This window comes from Equus asinus, chromosome 17, assembly GCF_041296235.1.
Source record: "Equus asinus isolate D_3611 breed Donkey chromosome 17, EquAss-T2T_v2, whole genome shotgun sequence".
NCBI classification, from domain to species: domain Eukaryota; kingdom Metazoa; phylum Chordata; class Mammalia; order Perissodactyla; family Equidae; genus Equus; species Equus asinus.
The window spans coordinates 12831556-12845637 of record NC_091806.1 but is presented as its reverse complement, the minus strand read 5'-3'; the positions used below and the strand labels follow the sequence as shown (position 1 = coordinate 12845637).

The 14082-nt window shown below is 39.2% G+C and overlaps 1 protein-coding gene across 1 annotated transcript; it reads left to right on the top strand.

Annotated features, from left to right (window-relative positions):
* The first annotated feature begins 4111 nt into the window (after positions 1 to 4111).
* LOC106843994 (olfactory receptor 4S2-like) lies at positions 4112 to 5128 on the top strand. The gene has a single exon (XM_014861290.3). It carries the CDS (start codon positions 4178 to 4180, stop codon positions 5126 to 5128), a length of 951 nt encoding a protein of 316 aa, XP_014716776.3. The 5' UTR covers positions 4112 to 4177.
* The last annotated feature ends 8954 nt before the right edge of the window (positions 5129 to 14082 follow it).

Genomic DNA, 14082 nt, shown 5'->3' with positions numbered 1-14082 from the left:
CAGCCATAGAATTCAGATTTGAAAGAGACTTTGGCCAAGACTCTTGACTGGATTGACACTGAGCTGAGGGAAAACTCTGGATCTCTGGGAGAGAGTAAGTTAACCTTCGGAATTGATCCCAAAGTCACATATTTCTATCGTATTTACTCTCTGTCCTTGCTGATAACTAAGTACCTGCCAAAAACTTAACAATGTAAAACTTCACTCTGCTTCAGGCTCCAAAACAAATAGCCTCTGCTTTGTGACCCAGTCAGCAATTCTAAGGAATAAATGGGGACAGACTATTTTTCAAAGCAACATACAGAAATCTAAGACGATTGGAATAGGAGTAGTTTTTGGACGGGTCAGGACTGGGTAGAGGATTTGTAGGACCCAGAAGTAGGAAAATGATGGGAATATTTACATACTCTCCGGGTAAGTGAAGTCACTTTTATCACCTTTCTTTTTCGCTTTATATTTCCCACCTTTATGATATGCAGGATAAAAATAAGAAAACTAACATTTTTTAAAGAACTTCCTGTGGACCAGACACTGTGCGAAGCTTGATATACATTAGCTATTTTAATTCTCATATTCACTGCATGAGGCAGGATTTATTTAGCCCTATTTTACAGATGTGGACAACGATTAAATAGGTAAAATTACTTGGTCAATGCCACACAACTGGTAATTGGTGTGGCCAGAGGTTGAAAATCCAGCTCTATATAGTAAGAGTTTGTGCCTTTAACAAATTTTCTATGTTAGAAAATGGGCAGTGCTAAAACCAAGTTATCTAGAAAGATTCATAAACCAGTAACTCTATTTCCTTTCTCCCTCTTTCCCTCCTGCCTTCAAAGTTCACTGAGTCCTAATGTGTATGCTAGTCTCAGGGCCAAGTGCTTGGGATCCACACAAATAAGAACGGTTTCTGCATTTAAGTAGCACACAGTCTATAGTGGGAGACACACAAGTAGTCTAAAAAGTCGGAGATTTTAAGTACTATAGAAATAAACAGAGGATACTTAAAGGGGTCAAGAAATGCCTCTACTGCAGACTTTTGGAAACCCACCTCTTTCAGGAAAAATCTGCTGACAAATTTTTTCAGTGATGCAGCATTTAATCAAGGCATTGGAATTTAGCATTTGGTGAAGCCTAAGGCTTCATCTTAGATTTTGCCTTCTTCCTTATTCAACTACAGGTTAAAAGGTACTAATGCTTTTCAGAATGTGAAATAACCCATGCCTAGTCCCAGCACCATATGGCAGGTGGCAATGGAGGGAGGGAGGGCGAGATGAAGGATCCTACTGAGTCCCAGACTCTGACAGGAGAAATAGGAGAATTTGAATATTCCTCTCCACAATCTGAACCATTTTCTAAGACTATACCCATCCTATACCAGAAACTACTGATTGCTTATAAGGCCAGTGGGTCTTTCAAGGGCACAGATATCAGTATTCCATTAACTTATTAAAGAGTATTGGTATCTATCTTAGTTAATTGAATTTTGTTTGACTTAATTAAAGTAGCGATTTCTATCCCAGAGACCCTAGAACAATAAAGAGGATCCCAAAGCTTTATCAATATTTTTAAAGGCCAATGTAAATTGTACATTTATATACGGTATAATGTAGCACCAGCTAAGAGAATATATCAAGGCTGAATCTGTGTTCCACCAATGACCAGCTACATGATTGCAGATAAAGTTAGTTTACTTTTCTAAGGAAGGAGTTTATTGCTTATGGGAACAATGGGAATAGTTCTACATACTTCATTGAGTTACAGGAACTCAATTAGGCAGTATAGCCAAGTGCTTAGACCAGGGCCTCATCCTTAGTACAGCACCATGAAATAAAAACATAACACAAGCCACATTGTCATTTTAAACGTTTTAGTAGCCACATAAAAAAGCAAAGGAAAAGGGTGAAATTAATTTTAATAATATCTAATACCACTTTGTTTAACCTAATATACCCAAATTTTTATCACATCAAAATATTTTACTTTGCTCTAATTTTCAAATTTAAATTAAATTACATTGAAACTTCAGTTTCTTAGTCTTACTACCCACATTCCAAGTGTTCAGTAGCCACAGTGAGCCACCATGTGGTACCGAGCAGACCTAGCAGGCACTCAACCAAGCACTGGAAGGAGAGAGGGGAACAAAGTGTGGCTTCAGCAGAGCAGGAATTGGTTGATACCAGGAAACTACTGATAATTTTGTTAGATGTGATCATGTCTTTGTGTTTATGTACGAAGATTCCCTATTTTTAGAAACACAGATGCTGAAGCATATTGAAGTTGAAATGACATGATGACTGGGATTTGTATTAAAATACTTTGGCAAAAAAAAAAAAAAAGAAATGGGGCCAGCCCCAGTGGCCTAGTGGTTAAGTTCAGTGTGCTCCACTTCAGTGGTCTGGGTTCAGTTCCCGGGCACAGACCTACACCATTTGTCAGTGACTGTGCAGCTCTCATACAAAAAGAGGAAGATTGGCAACAGATGTTAGCTCAGGGCAAATCTTCCTCAGCAAAAAAAGAAAGAAAAGAAAACAAAAAGAGAGATTGATGAAACAAATGTAGCAAAACATTAATAATGTTTTAATTTAAATGACCATCATATGAGAGTTTATAATATAATTATCTCCATTTTGTATATGTTTGAAATTTTTCATAATAAAATATTTTAAGTACTGGTAATCTAGTTGGAAAATGAAAAGGCATAATTCAGTGCGCACTTACTATATACTGGGCTAAGTTTGGTGTTTAAAATTCTCGAAAGTAGTCAGTATCATTTCCATTTGAAGAATGAAGAAACTGAGATTCAAAAAGCTTAAGTGACTTGCCAAAGCCTTGGACACAAGGGTTTGTGCAATAAAAGAAAACAAAATAATAGGGGCCGGCCCCATGGCTGAGTGGTGAAGTTCATGTGCTCCACTCCCGGTGGCCTAGGGTTTCACCAGTTTGGATCCTGGGCGCAGTAATGGCGCGGCTCATTAGGCCATGCTGAGGCGGCATCCCACATGCCACAACTAGAAGGACCCACAACTAAATATACAACTATGTACCAAGAGGATTTGGGGAGAAAAAGCAGAAAAAAAAGAACACAAAATAATAAAAGACTTGCAAAGCTAATGGAAGCAGTAATTGTACTCAGGCAATACAAAAATAAACAAACCTACACATCATCCCCACCTTCATACATCTTTTGATTCAAAAGAATGCAAAGATAACGAAACAAAGAACACACATTCAAGGACTGTGATTCATTGTATTGAAAAGATCATCCCGAATTTTATGATATAACATAAAAACTGGAGGAAACCTTGGTGTTCATATATAACCCAACCCAATGACCAAGAAACTGCATCTCTATGAAGGTGAGCAACTTGCCCCGGATCTCACAGTTGGTCATTGTCAGAGGCAGACTAAACTTAGCCCAGAGTTATTTTCTCCCCATATCCTATGACTACTAATGTTAACTAGAATCTGAAGTCTTGAGCATCTTGCAAATGGTGGTTCCTTTTTGTAAAGCCTCTATGCATTTCCCAACTTTTAGACACATAAGGAGTGACAAAGAGTGCAGTCTTGGTATAATCTAAAATAAGACCAAACCAATCAGGCTGTCAGTAATTTGGGAGACCAAAGAGCCATATAAAAGGTTAATTATATCCCAGGTCCGACTCAAAGTTTTACATTTTAAGACTTCCTTATTTGTGATCACAAACGTGTGTGTGTGTGGTTACTTAGATTCCAAATATCAATTGGAAAATAAGTAGAAAGTATCCTGGAGTAAAAAACTGGTGGTTATCACTTGGAGCCTTGATTTAACAGAAAGACTTACTTTGAATTCTGGAGCAATGATGATTCAGACTACTGATGCTTAAGGGGACAGCCTAGACTGCATCCCTGAATCTGTTTAAAGCCTATCAAACTTTAATTTTTCTTTTCTCTCTCTCCCACTCTCTCTCTCTCTCATTCTTTGCCTCCTTCCCCCACCTCTCTTTCTCAATCTCTGGTAATTTTATGAAACAGACTTTACCCAAACCAATACCTTAAGTAAGAAATTTTGTGAATAATTGTTAAAAATAATACTAATAATGTTATGGTACCATGTGCCCAAATCTAATTGGCCTTTATATATTTTTTTCCTATAGGTAAAGTCACAGGGTGTTTTTCTCTTGTGAACTACCCAGATTCCATGGAAAATAATGTTACTGAATTTATCCTCACAGGTCTCTCCCAAAATGAGCAAGTGCAGCAACTATGCTTCTTTTTGTTTTTACTCTTTTATATGATCCTCATGACTGGAAATTTTTTTATTGTAATGACTATCCAAAGGAGCCCAAATCTCAACTCTCCAATGTACTTCTTCCTTAGCTTCCTATCTTTTGTTGACATCTGCTATTCCTCTGTTACAGCCCCCAAGCTGATTATTGACTTCCAAGCCAAGGTCAAAAGGATCTCCTTTGTTGGTTGTATGGTACAGCTCTCTTGTGTCCATCTTTTTGGTTGTACGGAGATCTTTATCCTCACAGTGATGGCCTATGACAGGTATGTGGCCATCTGTAAGCCTCTACGTTATACAACCATCATGGACTGGAAGGTCTGCTCCATACTGGTGCTGACTTGTTGGTTAGGAGGTTTTGTGCATTCCTTTATCCAGACCATTCTTACTGTACAACTGCCTTTCTGTGGCCCCAACCTGATTGACCACTACTTCTGTGATGTCCACCCTTTACTGAAGCTGGCTTGCACAGACACATATGCAGTGGGGCTCATTGAGGTGGCCAACAGTGGCATGATTTCACTGAGCTGCTTTGTCATTCTTGTGGGCTCTTACACTGTCATCTTGCTTTCCTTCAAGACCCGCTCATCAGAGGGGAGGCACAAGGCCCTCTCCACATGTGCTTCCCACATCACTGTGGTGATCTTGTTTTTTGTCCCCTGCCTCTTCATCTACCTAAGGCCTTCCACCACTTTTACTGAGGACAAGATGGTGGCTGTGTTTTACACCATCATCACACCCATGTTGAACCCTATGATCTATACCCTGAGAAACATGGAGGTGAAAAATGCCATGAAGAGACTGTGGTTGGGCAGAAATAGGAGATACCCTGATGTGAAGCTCAATGGGGTTGGTACAGCCTGAATCATACCAGTTTCCAAAGAAGGTGCTGGGAATAAGTCAGTGATCATCCCTTAAATTTTATCACACAAAGAAATAGTATAATACAGCATAAAGGGTCTTGGACTTGAAGTCTAAATATCTAGTTTGGAGGGTGTACTCTATCAATTACTAGTAGTTTGACTTTAGGCAAAAATATATTCCCTTACAGGTGCCCTGGGTAAGTTAAATGTTTGCACAGAGAAATCTGATGCCCAAAGGCAGTCTGTTTCATAACGTATAGTACTGTTGCCTCTGGGCAATAGCCTCTCAGTGATGAGTTATATCAGGCATGTATATTCTAATAAAGCAATGACACTAAAAACAAATGCCACAGTGGATCTCACTATCCTTTTCCTCACCTGTTTCCTCATTTTAAAATGAGGATAAAGTTACTTTTCCTACCACTTCCCAGGGTTTTACAGAGAATTAAAAGAGATGGAAGTGGAGGTAAAAGCATATTGTCAATGGTAAGGAGCTGCATTTATGGCAGTTATTGTTGTTACCATTACTTTGGCAACTCCAGACTTCTAGACAACTCTCACTTAAAGAATTTGGTTTGGGAGATCTTGTAGCCACCCCTGACATAGGAAGGGTTAATAATCACTGGAAAAAGCTTGCCAACAAACTGTGACCCGGAGGTGAGAAGGCCGGTTAGCCAATGATGGGTAAGACCCCCTGGGGGGGGCAACCTAAGCCAGGCGGCGGCCACCCGGGGGCACAGATGGAGAAACGATATCGATATCCGGAGCAAGAGGGACCGTTGCCTAAGAGACCTTGCCTGCTCTGAGATAAAAATATAGGAGCACAGCAACAACATGATAATATCAAAACACAGGCCAAGGGAGGGCTCCTTGAGAAATCACTAAGATTTCTTGGCATTCGCTAATTACTTCATCCAGAATACCTGTGTATGTTTAACAGATGTAAGCTATGTATATATTGAAACGATGGTCATAATAAACTCAGAGTGGCCATCAGCCCTCTCTGCATCTATCCTGATGTGTACATTGGATTGCGACACCGACAGATCTCATCAAGATGGCAGTGTAGGCAGACTAATCTCACCTCCTCCCATAAACACAATCAGGTTACAACTATTCTTGGAAAAATTACCCCGGAGAGAGAACTGAAAACTGGACAACAAGAACCCCCACAACAAGGGACAGCTCAGACTGAGGTTGAAGAGGCAGAAATTCCTTCTGGAGAGGAAAAAAAACACTTTCTCGAGCAGCAGAGCTTCACAGCCAGCACAGCAGGGACCCCCTAAGGTACATAGCCTTCCCTGGAGAAGTGGGGACCTGAGTTGGGGCACGTTACCACTATAAGTATCCTGCAGACTCAGCACACCTGAGATGAGTGTCATACTATCTGGCTTCACTGGCTACTAATTACAATGTGGAATACCCTCAGAAAAGCTATCAACATTAGTGGAATAATGCCAGCTCTTAAAGGGCCCACACACAAATTCACCCATCTCAGAGAGCAACCTAAAATCACCAGAAAGAAAGGTGCACAACCCTTTGGTGAAAAGAGACTCCCTTGGTAGGCTCTGGGTGCATCTTGGTGAGAGGAGAGACCCCTACAAAGACTGAGACATTGGTGGCAGCCATTGTTGTGACCTAGTACAGGTGTGCTGACACAGACGCTGGCAGACATCATTGGAGTTCCCCTGGCCTGTTAGCCCAGGCGTCTGCCACATGCACTGGAGTGCAGATTTAATCCAGTTCAGCCAGGGCAGGTAGCCCACCCTAGGGACCAGCCCCACACATCAGCAAGCCCTTGGGCAACTTTTCAGCCTGCATAGATCCTCTACAGGCAGGCAAGTGTGTCCACATCTGTGGGGTATGGCCTGTGTGAGGACCAGGTTACCTGTGGACCAGGTAAATTTGTGGAGTGGTGGGGGCCTCTGTAGTGGGAAGATTGGGTATGCTCCAGGGGGTTGGGAAGTGTGCACAGGCCAGACTGTGTTGATGGTGCGTGTGGGGGGTGGGGCCTATGAGTGGCAGAAGACCTGTGCTTCACAAACAGCCACAAAGGGGATTGGCCCCACCTTCCAAAACCTGAAACAATTGGGTGCTCCCATGCCTGGAGCCAGCCCCACTCAGCTGCAATCCTAAGAGAACTGACAACAGACTTGCAGGCATGACACCTACAGCAACTATAAGCTCCTGAGCCTAGAAAGTAGCTACACTGATTGCCTACTCATTTAACAGGAAAACTGTAACAGGACTGTGTTATTATACCTTGTAGCCAACAGTGCTGGGGCTCCACAAACCTGATTTACAAACAGCTGGCCAGGGGGGAAAGCCCAGACTCCCTGAGTACCTGCAGTAAGAGCAACCCTGCTGCAGCAGAAGGACACAAGTAGCCCACACAGGGATCACTCCTGGAACATTTGGACTGGTGATGAGACAAGAGCACACTGCTGGACCTCAAAATGCATCTGTTACATAAGGCCACTTCTCCGAGATCAGGAGACATAGCTGACTCACTTAATACATAGATATAAGCACAGAGAAAGAATCATAATGAGGAGGCAAAGGAATACATTCCAAGCAAGGGAACGGGACAAAACCCCAGAAAGAGAACTAAATGAAACAGAAATAAGCACTCTACTTAACAAAGAGTTCAAACAAAAAGTCATAAGGATGCTGACAGATATTGGGAGAAGACTGGATAAACACAGTGAGAACGTCAACAAAGAATTGGGAAATATAAAAAAGAACCAATCAGAAATGAAGAATACAATACTGGAAATGAAGAATTCATGAGAGAGACACAATAGCAGACTACATGGTACAGAAGAACAGATCAGTGAGCTGTATGAAAGACTAGTGGAAATCACCCAAGCTGCACAGATAAAAGAAAAAAGAACAAAGAATAAAAAGAATGAGAACAGTCTAAGGGAACTCTGGGACAACATCAAGCACACTAACATTTGTATTGTAGTTGTCCCAGAAGAAGAGAGAGACAAAGCAGCAGTGAATCTATTTGAAGAAAGAATACCTGAAAACTTTTCTAACTTAAGGAAGGAAAAAGACATCAAAATACAGGAAGCACAGAGAGCACCAAAAAAGATAAACTCAAACAGGCCCACACAAAGAAAATTATAATTAAAATGTCCAATATTAAATATAAAGAGATAATCCTAAAAGAAGCAAGAGAAAGGCAACAAGTGACATACAAAGGAAAGCCCATAAGGCTATCAGCTGACTTCTCAGCCTAAACCCTACAGGCTAGAAGAGAGTGGCACAACTTATTTAAAGTGCTACAAGGAAAAAAACCTGCAGCCAAGAATACGCTGTCCAGAAAGGTTATCATTCAGAAGGGAAGGAGAGAGAGTTTCTCAGACAAGAAAAAATTAAAGGAGTTTATCACCAAGAAACCAGTTCTAGAAAAACTTCTGAAGGGACTTATTTAAGTGGGAAAGCGAAGACTACAAATAGGGATAAGAAAATTATCCAAAAGAAAAGGCAATAAAACCACTGATAAAGGCAAAAATACAGTAAAGGTAAAAAATCAAGCACCTATGAAGATAATATGAAGGTTAAAAGACAAAAGTACTGAAATTACCTATTTCAATGATAAGAAGGTAATGTATACACACACACAAAATAAGAGATCAGATATGATTTTAAAAATACAAAATGTGGGAGGAGGGGAGTAAAAGAGTAGAGCTTTTAAAAAGACATCAAACTAAAGAGACTATCAACTCGGTATAGATTGCTATATATGCAGAATATTATATATGAACCTCATGATAATCACAAACCAGAAACCTATAATAAATAAACAAATAATTAATAGAAAAAAATCAAACATATTACTAAAGAAAGCCATCAAACCACAAGGGAAGAGAGCAAGAAAAGAACTACTAAAACAACCAGAAACAAAGGGTCACAAAATGGCAATAAATACATATTTATCAACTAAAACAACCAGAAACAAAGGGTAACAAAGTGGCAATAAATACACATTTATCAATAGCTACTTTAAATGTCAATGGACTAAATGGTCCAATCAAATACCATAGGGTGGCCAACTGGATAAAAAAAACAAGATCCATGTATATGCTGCATACAAGAGACACCCTTTAGACCTACAGACACAAACTGAAAGTGAAAGGATGGAAAAAGATATTCCATGCAAATGGCAAAGAAAAGAAAGTGGGGGTAGCAATACTTATATTGGACAAAATAACTTTAAAACCAAAACTGGAACAAGAGACAAAGAATGGCACTAGACAATGATAAAGAGAACAACACACCAAGAGGATAGAACACTTGTAAATATCTATGCACCCAACATGGGGCACCTAAATATATAAAGCAATTATTAACAGACATAAAAGAAGAAATAGACTGTAACACAATAATAGTAGGGGACTTTAACGGTCCACTTACACCAATGGATAGAGCATCCAAATAGATGATCAATAAGGAAACACTGGCCTTAAATGACACATTAGACCAGATGGACTTAGTAGATATATAGAACAGTCCATCCCAAAATCACAGAATACAAATTCTTTTCAAATGCACATGGGACCATCTCCAGGATTGATAACATATTAGGACACAAAACAAGTTTCAATAAATTTAAGAAGATTGAAATAATACCAAGCATCTTTTCTAACCACAAAGGCATGAAACTAAAAACCAACTACAAGAAGAAAACCAGAAAAGCCACAAAAATGTGGAGAGTAAACAAAATGCTACTGAATAACGATTGGGTCAATGGAGAAATAAAAGGAGAAACCAAAAAATACCTGGAGAAAAATGAAAATGAAAATAAGACATGCCAAAATCTATGGGATACAGAAAAAGCAGTTCTAAGAGGGAAGTTTATAGCAATTCAGGCCTACCTCAACAAACAAGAAAAATCGCAAATAAATAATCTAACAGTGCAGCTAAACAAACTGGAAAAAGAAGAACAAACAAAGCCCAAAATCAGAAGAAGGAAGGAAATAATAAAAATCAGAGCAGAAATAAACAAAATAGAGACTGAAATAACAATAGGAAAAAATCAATGAAACCAGGAGCTGGTTCTTTGAAAAGATAAACAAAATTGACAAACCCTTAGCTACACTCACCAGGAAAAAGGAGAGAAGGCTCATATAATTAAAATCAGAAATGAAAGAGGAGAAACTAAAATGGACACCTCAGAAATACAAAAGAGTATAAGAGAATACTATGAAAAGCTATACACCAACAGATTGGATAATCTAGAAGAAATGGATAAATTCTTTGAATCATACAACCTTCCAAAACTGAATCAAGAAAAAGTAGAGAATTTGAATAGACTAATCACCAGTAACGAGATTGAAACAGTAATCAAAAACTTCCCAAAAAATAAAAGTCCAGGACCAGATGGCTTCCCTGGTGAATTCCACCAAACATTCAAAAAAGACTTAACACCTATCCTTCTCAAACTCTTCCAAAAAGTTGAAGAGGAGGGGAAGCTTCCTAATTCATTCTACGAAGCCAACATTATCCTGAAACCAAAACCAGACAAGGACAACACCAAAAAAGAAAATTACAGACCAATATCACTGATGAACATTGATGCAAAAATCCTCAAAAAAAATACTAGCAAATCAAATACAACAATACATTAAAAAGGTCATACACCATGATCAAGCGGGACTCATTCCAGGGATGCAAGCATGGTTCAACATCCATAAATCAACCAATGTGATACATCACATTAACAAAATGAAGAATAAAAATCACATGATCATCTCAACAGATGCAGAGAAAGCATTTGACAAGACACAGCTTCCATTTATGATAAAAACTCTGAATGAATAAAATGCGTATATAAGGAAGGTACCTCAACATAATAAAGACCATATATGACAAATCCACAGCTAATGTCATTCTCAGTGGAGAAAAACTGAAAGCTATCCCTCTAAGAACAGGAACCAGACAAGGATGCCCACTTTCACCACTCTTATTTAACATAGTATTGGAAGTCCTAGACAGAGCAATCAGGCAAGAAAAAGCAATAAAAGGGATCAAAAATGGAAAGGAAGAAATGAAACTGTCACTACTTTCAGGTGACATGACTTTATACATAGAAAACCCTATAGAATCCACTAAAAAACTTTTAGAAATAATAAATGAATACAGTCAAGTTTCAGGATACAAAATAACATACAAAAATCAGTTGAATTTCTATACACTAACGATGAAGTAGCAGAAAGAGAAATTAAGAATGCAATCCCATTTACAATTGCACCAAAAAGAATAAAATACCTAGGGGTAAACGTAACCAAAGAGGTGAAATATCTGTACACCAAAAACTATAAAACATTGTTGAAAGATGTTGAAGAAGGCACAAAGAAATGGAAAGATATTCCATGCTCTTGGATTGGAAGCATTAACATAGTTAAAGTGTCCATGTATCCTAAAGCAATCTATAGATTCAATGCAATCCTATCAAAGTTGTAACATTTTTCACAGAAATGGAACAAAGAATCCTAAATTTATAGGGAACAACAAAAGACCCCAAATAGCCAAAGGAATCCTGAGGGAAAAGAACAAAGCTGGAGGTATCCCACTCCCTGATTTAAAAATATACTACAAAGCGGGCCGGCCCAGTGGCACAGCGGTTAGGTGTGCACGTTCTGCTTTGGTGGCCCAGGGTTCACCAGTTCAGATCCCGGGTGCAGACATGGCACCACTTGTCAAGCCATGCTGTGGTAAGCATCCGACATATAAAGTAGAGGAAGATGGGCACGGATGTTAGCTCAGGGCCAGTCTTCCTCAGCAAAAAGAGGAGGATTGGCAGCAGATGTTAGCTCAGGGCTAATCTTCCTCAAAAAAATATATATATATGTATATACTACAAAGCTATGGTAACCAAAACAGTATGGTACTGGCACAAAAACAGACACACACATCAATGGAACAGAATCGAGAGCCCAGAAATGAACTTACACATATATGAACAGACAATTTTCCACATGGGAGCCAAGAGCATACAATGGAGAAAACAGTCTCTTCAATAAATGGTGTTGGGAATACGGGATAGTCACGTGCAAAAGAATGAAAGTAGACCATTATCTTACACCATGCACAAAAATCAACTAAATATGCATTAAAGACTTGAATGTAAGACCTGAAACCATAAAAACTTCTGGAAGAAAACACAGGCAGTACATTCTTTGACATCAGTCTTAGCGGCATTTTTTCAAATATCATGTCTGACCGGGCAAGGGAAACAACCGAAAAAACAAACAAATGGGATTACATCAAACTAAAAGCCTTCTGCACAGCAAAGGAAACCATTAACAAAATGAAAAGACCACCTAACAATTGGGAGAAGATATTTGCAAACCATTTATCAGATAAGGGGGTAATATCCAAAATATACAAAGAACTCATGCGTCTCAACAACAAAAAAACCAACAACCCAATTAAAAAATGGGCAAAAGATCTGAACAGAGATTTCTCCAAAGAAAATATATGGATGGCCAACAGGCATATGAAAAGATGTTCAAACATCCTTAACTATCAGGGAAATGCAAATCAAAACTACACGGAGAAACCATCTTACTCCAGTCAGAATGGCTATAATTAGCAAGACAGGAAACAACAAGTGTTGGAGAGGATGTGGAGAGAAGGGAACCCTTGTTGACTGCTGTTGGGAGTGCAAACTGGTGCAGCCACTATGGAAAAAATTATGGAGTTTCCTCAGAAAAATAAGAATAGATCTACCATATGATCCAGCTATCCCACTTCTGAGTATTTATCCAAAAAAATTTGAAAACACAAATGCATAAAGATACATGCACCCCTACCTTCATCGCAGTATTAGTCACAATAGCCAAGACTTGGAAGCGACCTAGGTACCCATCAAGGGATGAACGGATAAAGAAGATGTGGGATACTACTCAGCCATAAGAAATTATGAAATCAAGCCATTTGTGACAATGTAGATGGACCTTTAGGGCATTATGCTAAGTGAAATAAGTCTAAGGGAGAAAGTCAAATACCATATGATCTCACTCATAAGTAGAAGATAAAAACAACAAGCAAACACATAGCAACAGAGATTGGATTAGAGGTTACCAGAGGGGAAGGGAGGGGGGGAGTGCAAAAGGGATGATTAGGCACATGTGTGTGGTAATGGATTGTAATTAGTCTTTGGCTGGTGAACATGATGTAATCTACACAGAATTTGAAATATATTACGATGTACACCTGAAAGTTATGTAATGTTATAATCCAATGTTACTGCAATAAAAAGTATTAAAAACGAAGAATTTGGTTTGAGGTTTAGGGGTTTCTCTCATAAAATTCTCTTTAAACAGTTCATAGATGGGAATTGTTTCTGTTGATATTACAGCAGAAGCTGCACTGGACTCAAAATTAAAGACAACATGCTCACTATAGGGATATCTGATTCAAGGAAAGAGTTTGTAGTGGATGTTGTTGTAAGCAACCCAGATGCCTCTTCAGGATGAAGGTGCTCGTTCCCTCGGCTTCCAGGAGTGATGGCTGCTCAGAGCTCACAGTTGCTGTTTCCCCCAGAAATTGGCCCTCCCCCAGGGAGGCACCAATATCATTCTCTTCCTCCAGTAGGCTGGAATCAATGACTGGTCAATTTATTAGTAAAAAGGCCTGGGCCTCTTGCCTTAGCTTAGGACAACTCTCTAGGGCCATCCCAGCTCTAAAGCTCCTTGTGGTATCACCCAAGACCTTTTTTGTTACTGCATCATGGTTCAACTTCTCCCTCTGCTCAATTCTGCTTCCTTAACTCCTTTATAGATGTTGACCTTGAGGGCACTTCCCAATAAACTTTTACACACACACTCAGTCTCAGAGGTGTTTCCTAGGGAACTCAACCTACAGATCTACAATCAAAGAGGAGAAAACATATGAAAATATTAATACAATTGAAATTGTTTTTGCCTGACTTAGAGAGAAGAG

Bases quoted from the DNA above. Each gene is read 5' to 3' on its own strand.
- LOC106843994 (XM_014861290.3), top strand. From the start codon at position 4,178: ATGGAAAATAATGTTACTGAATTTATCCTCACAGGTCTCTCCCAAAAT.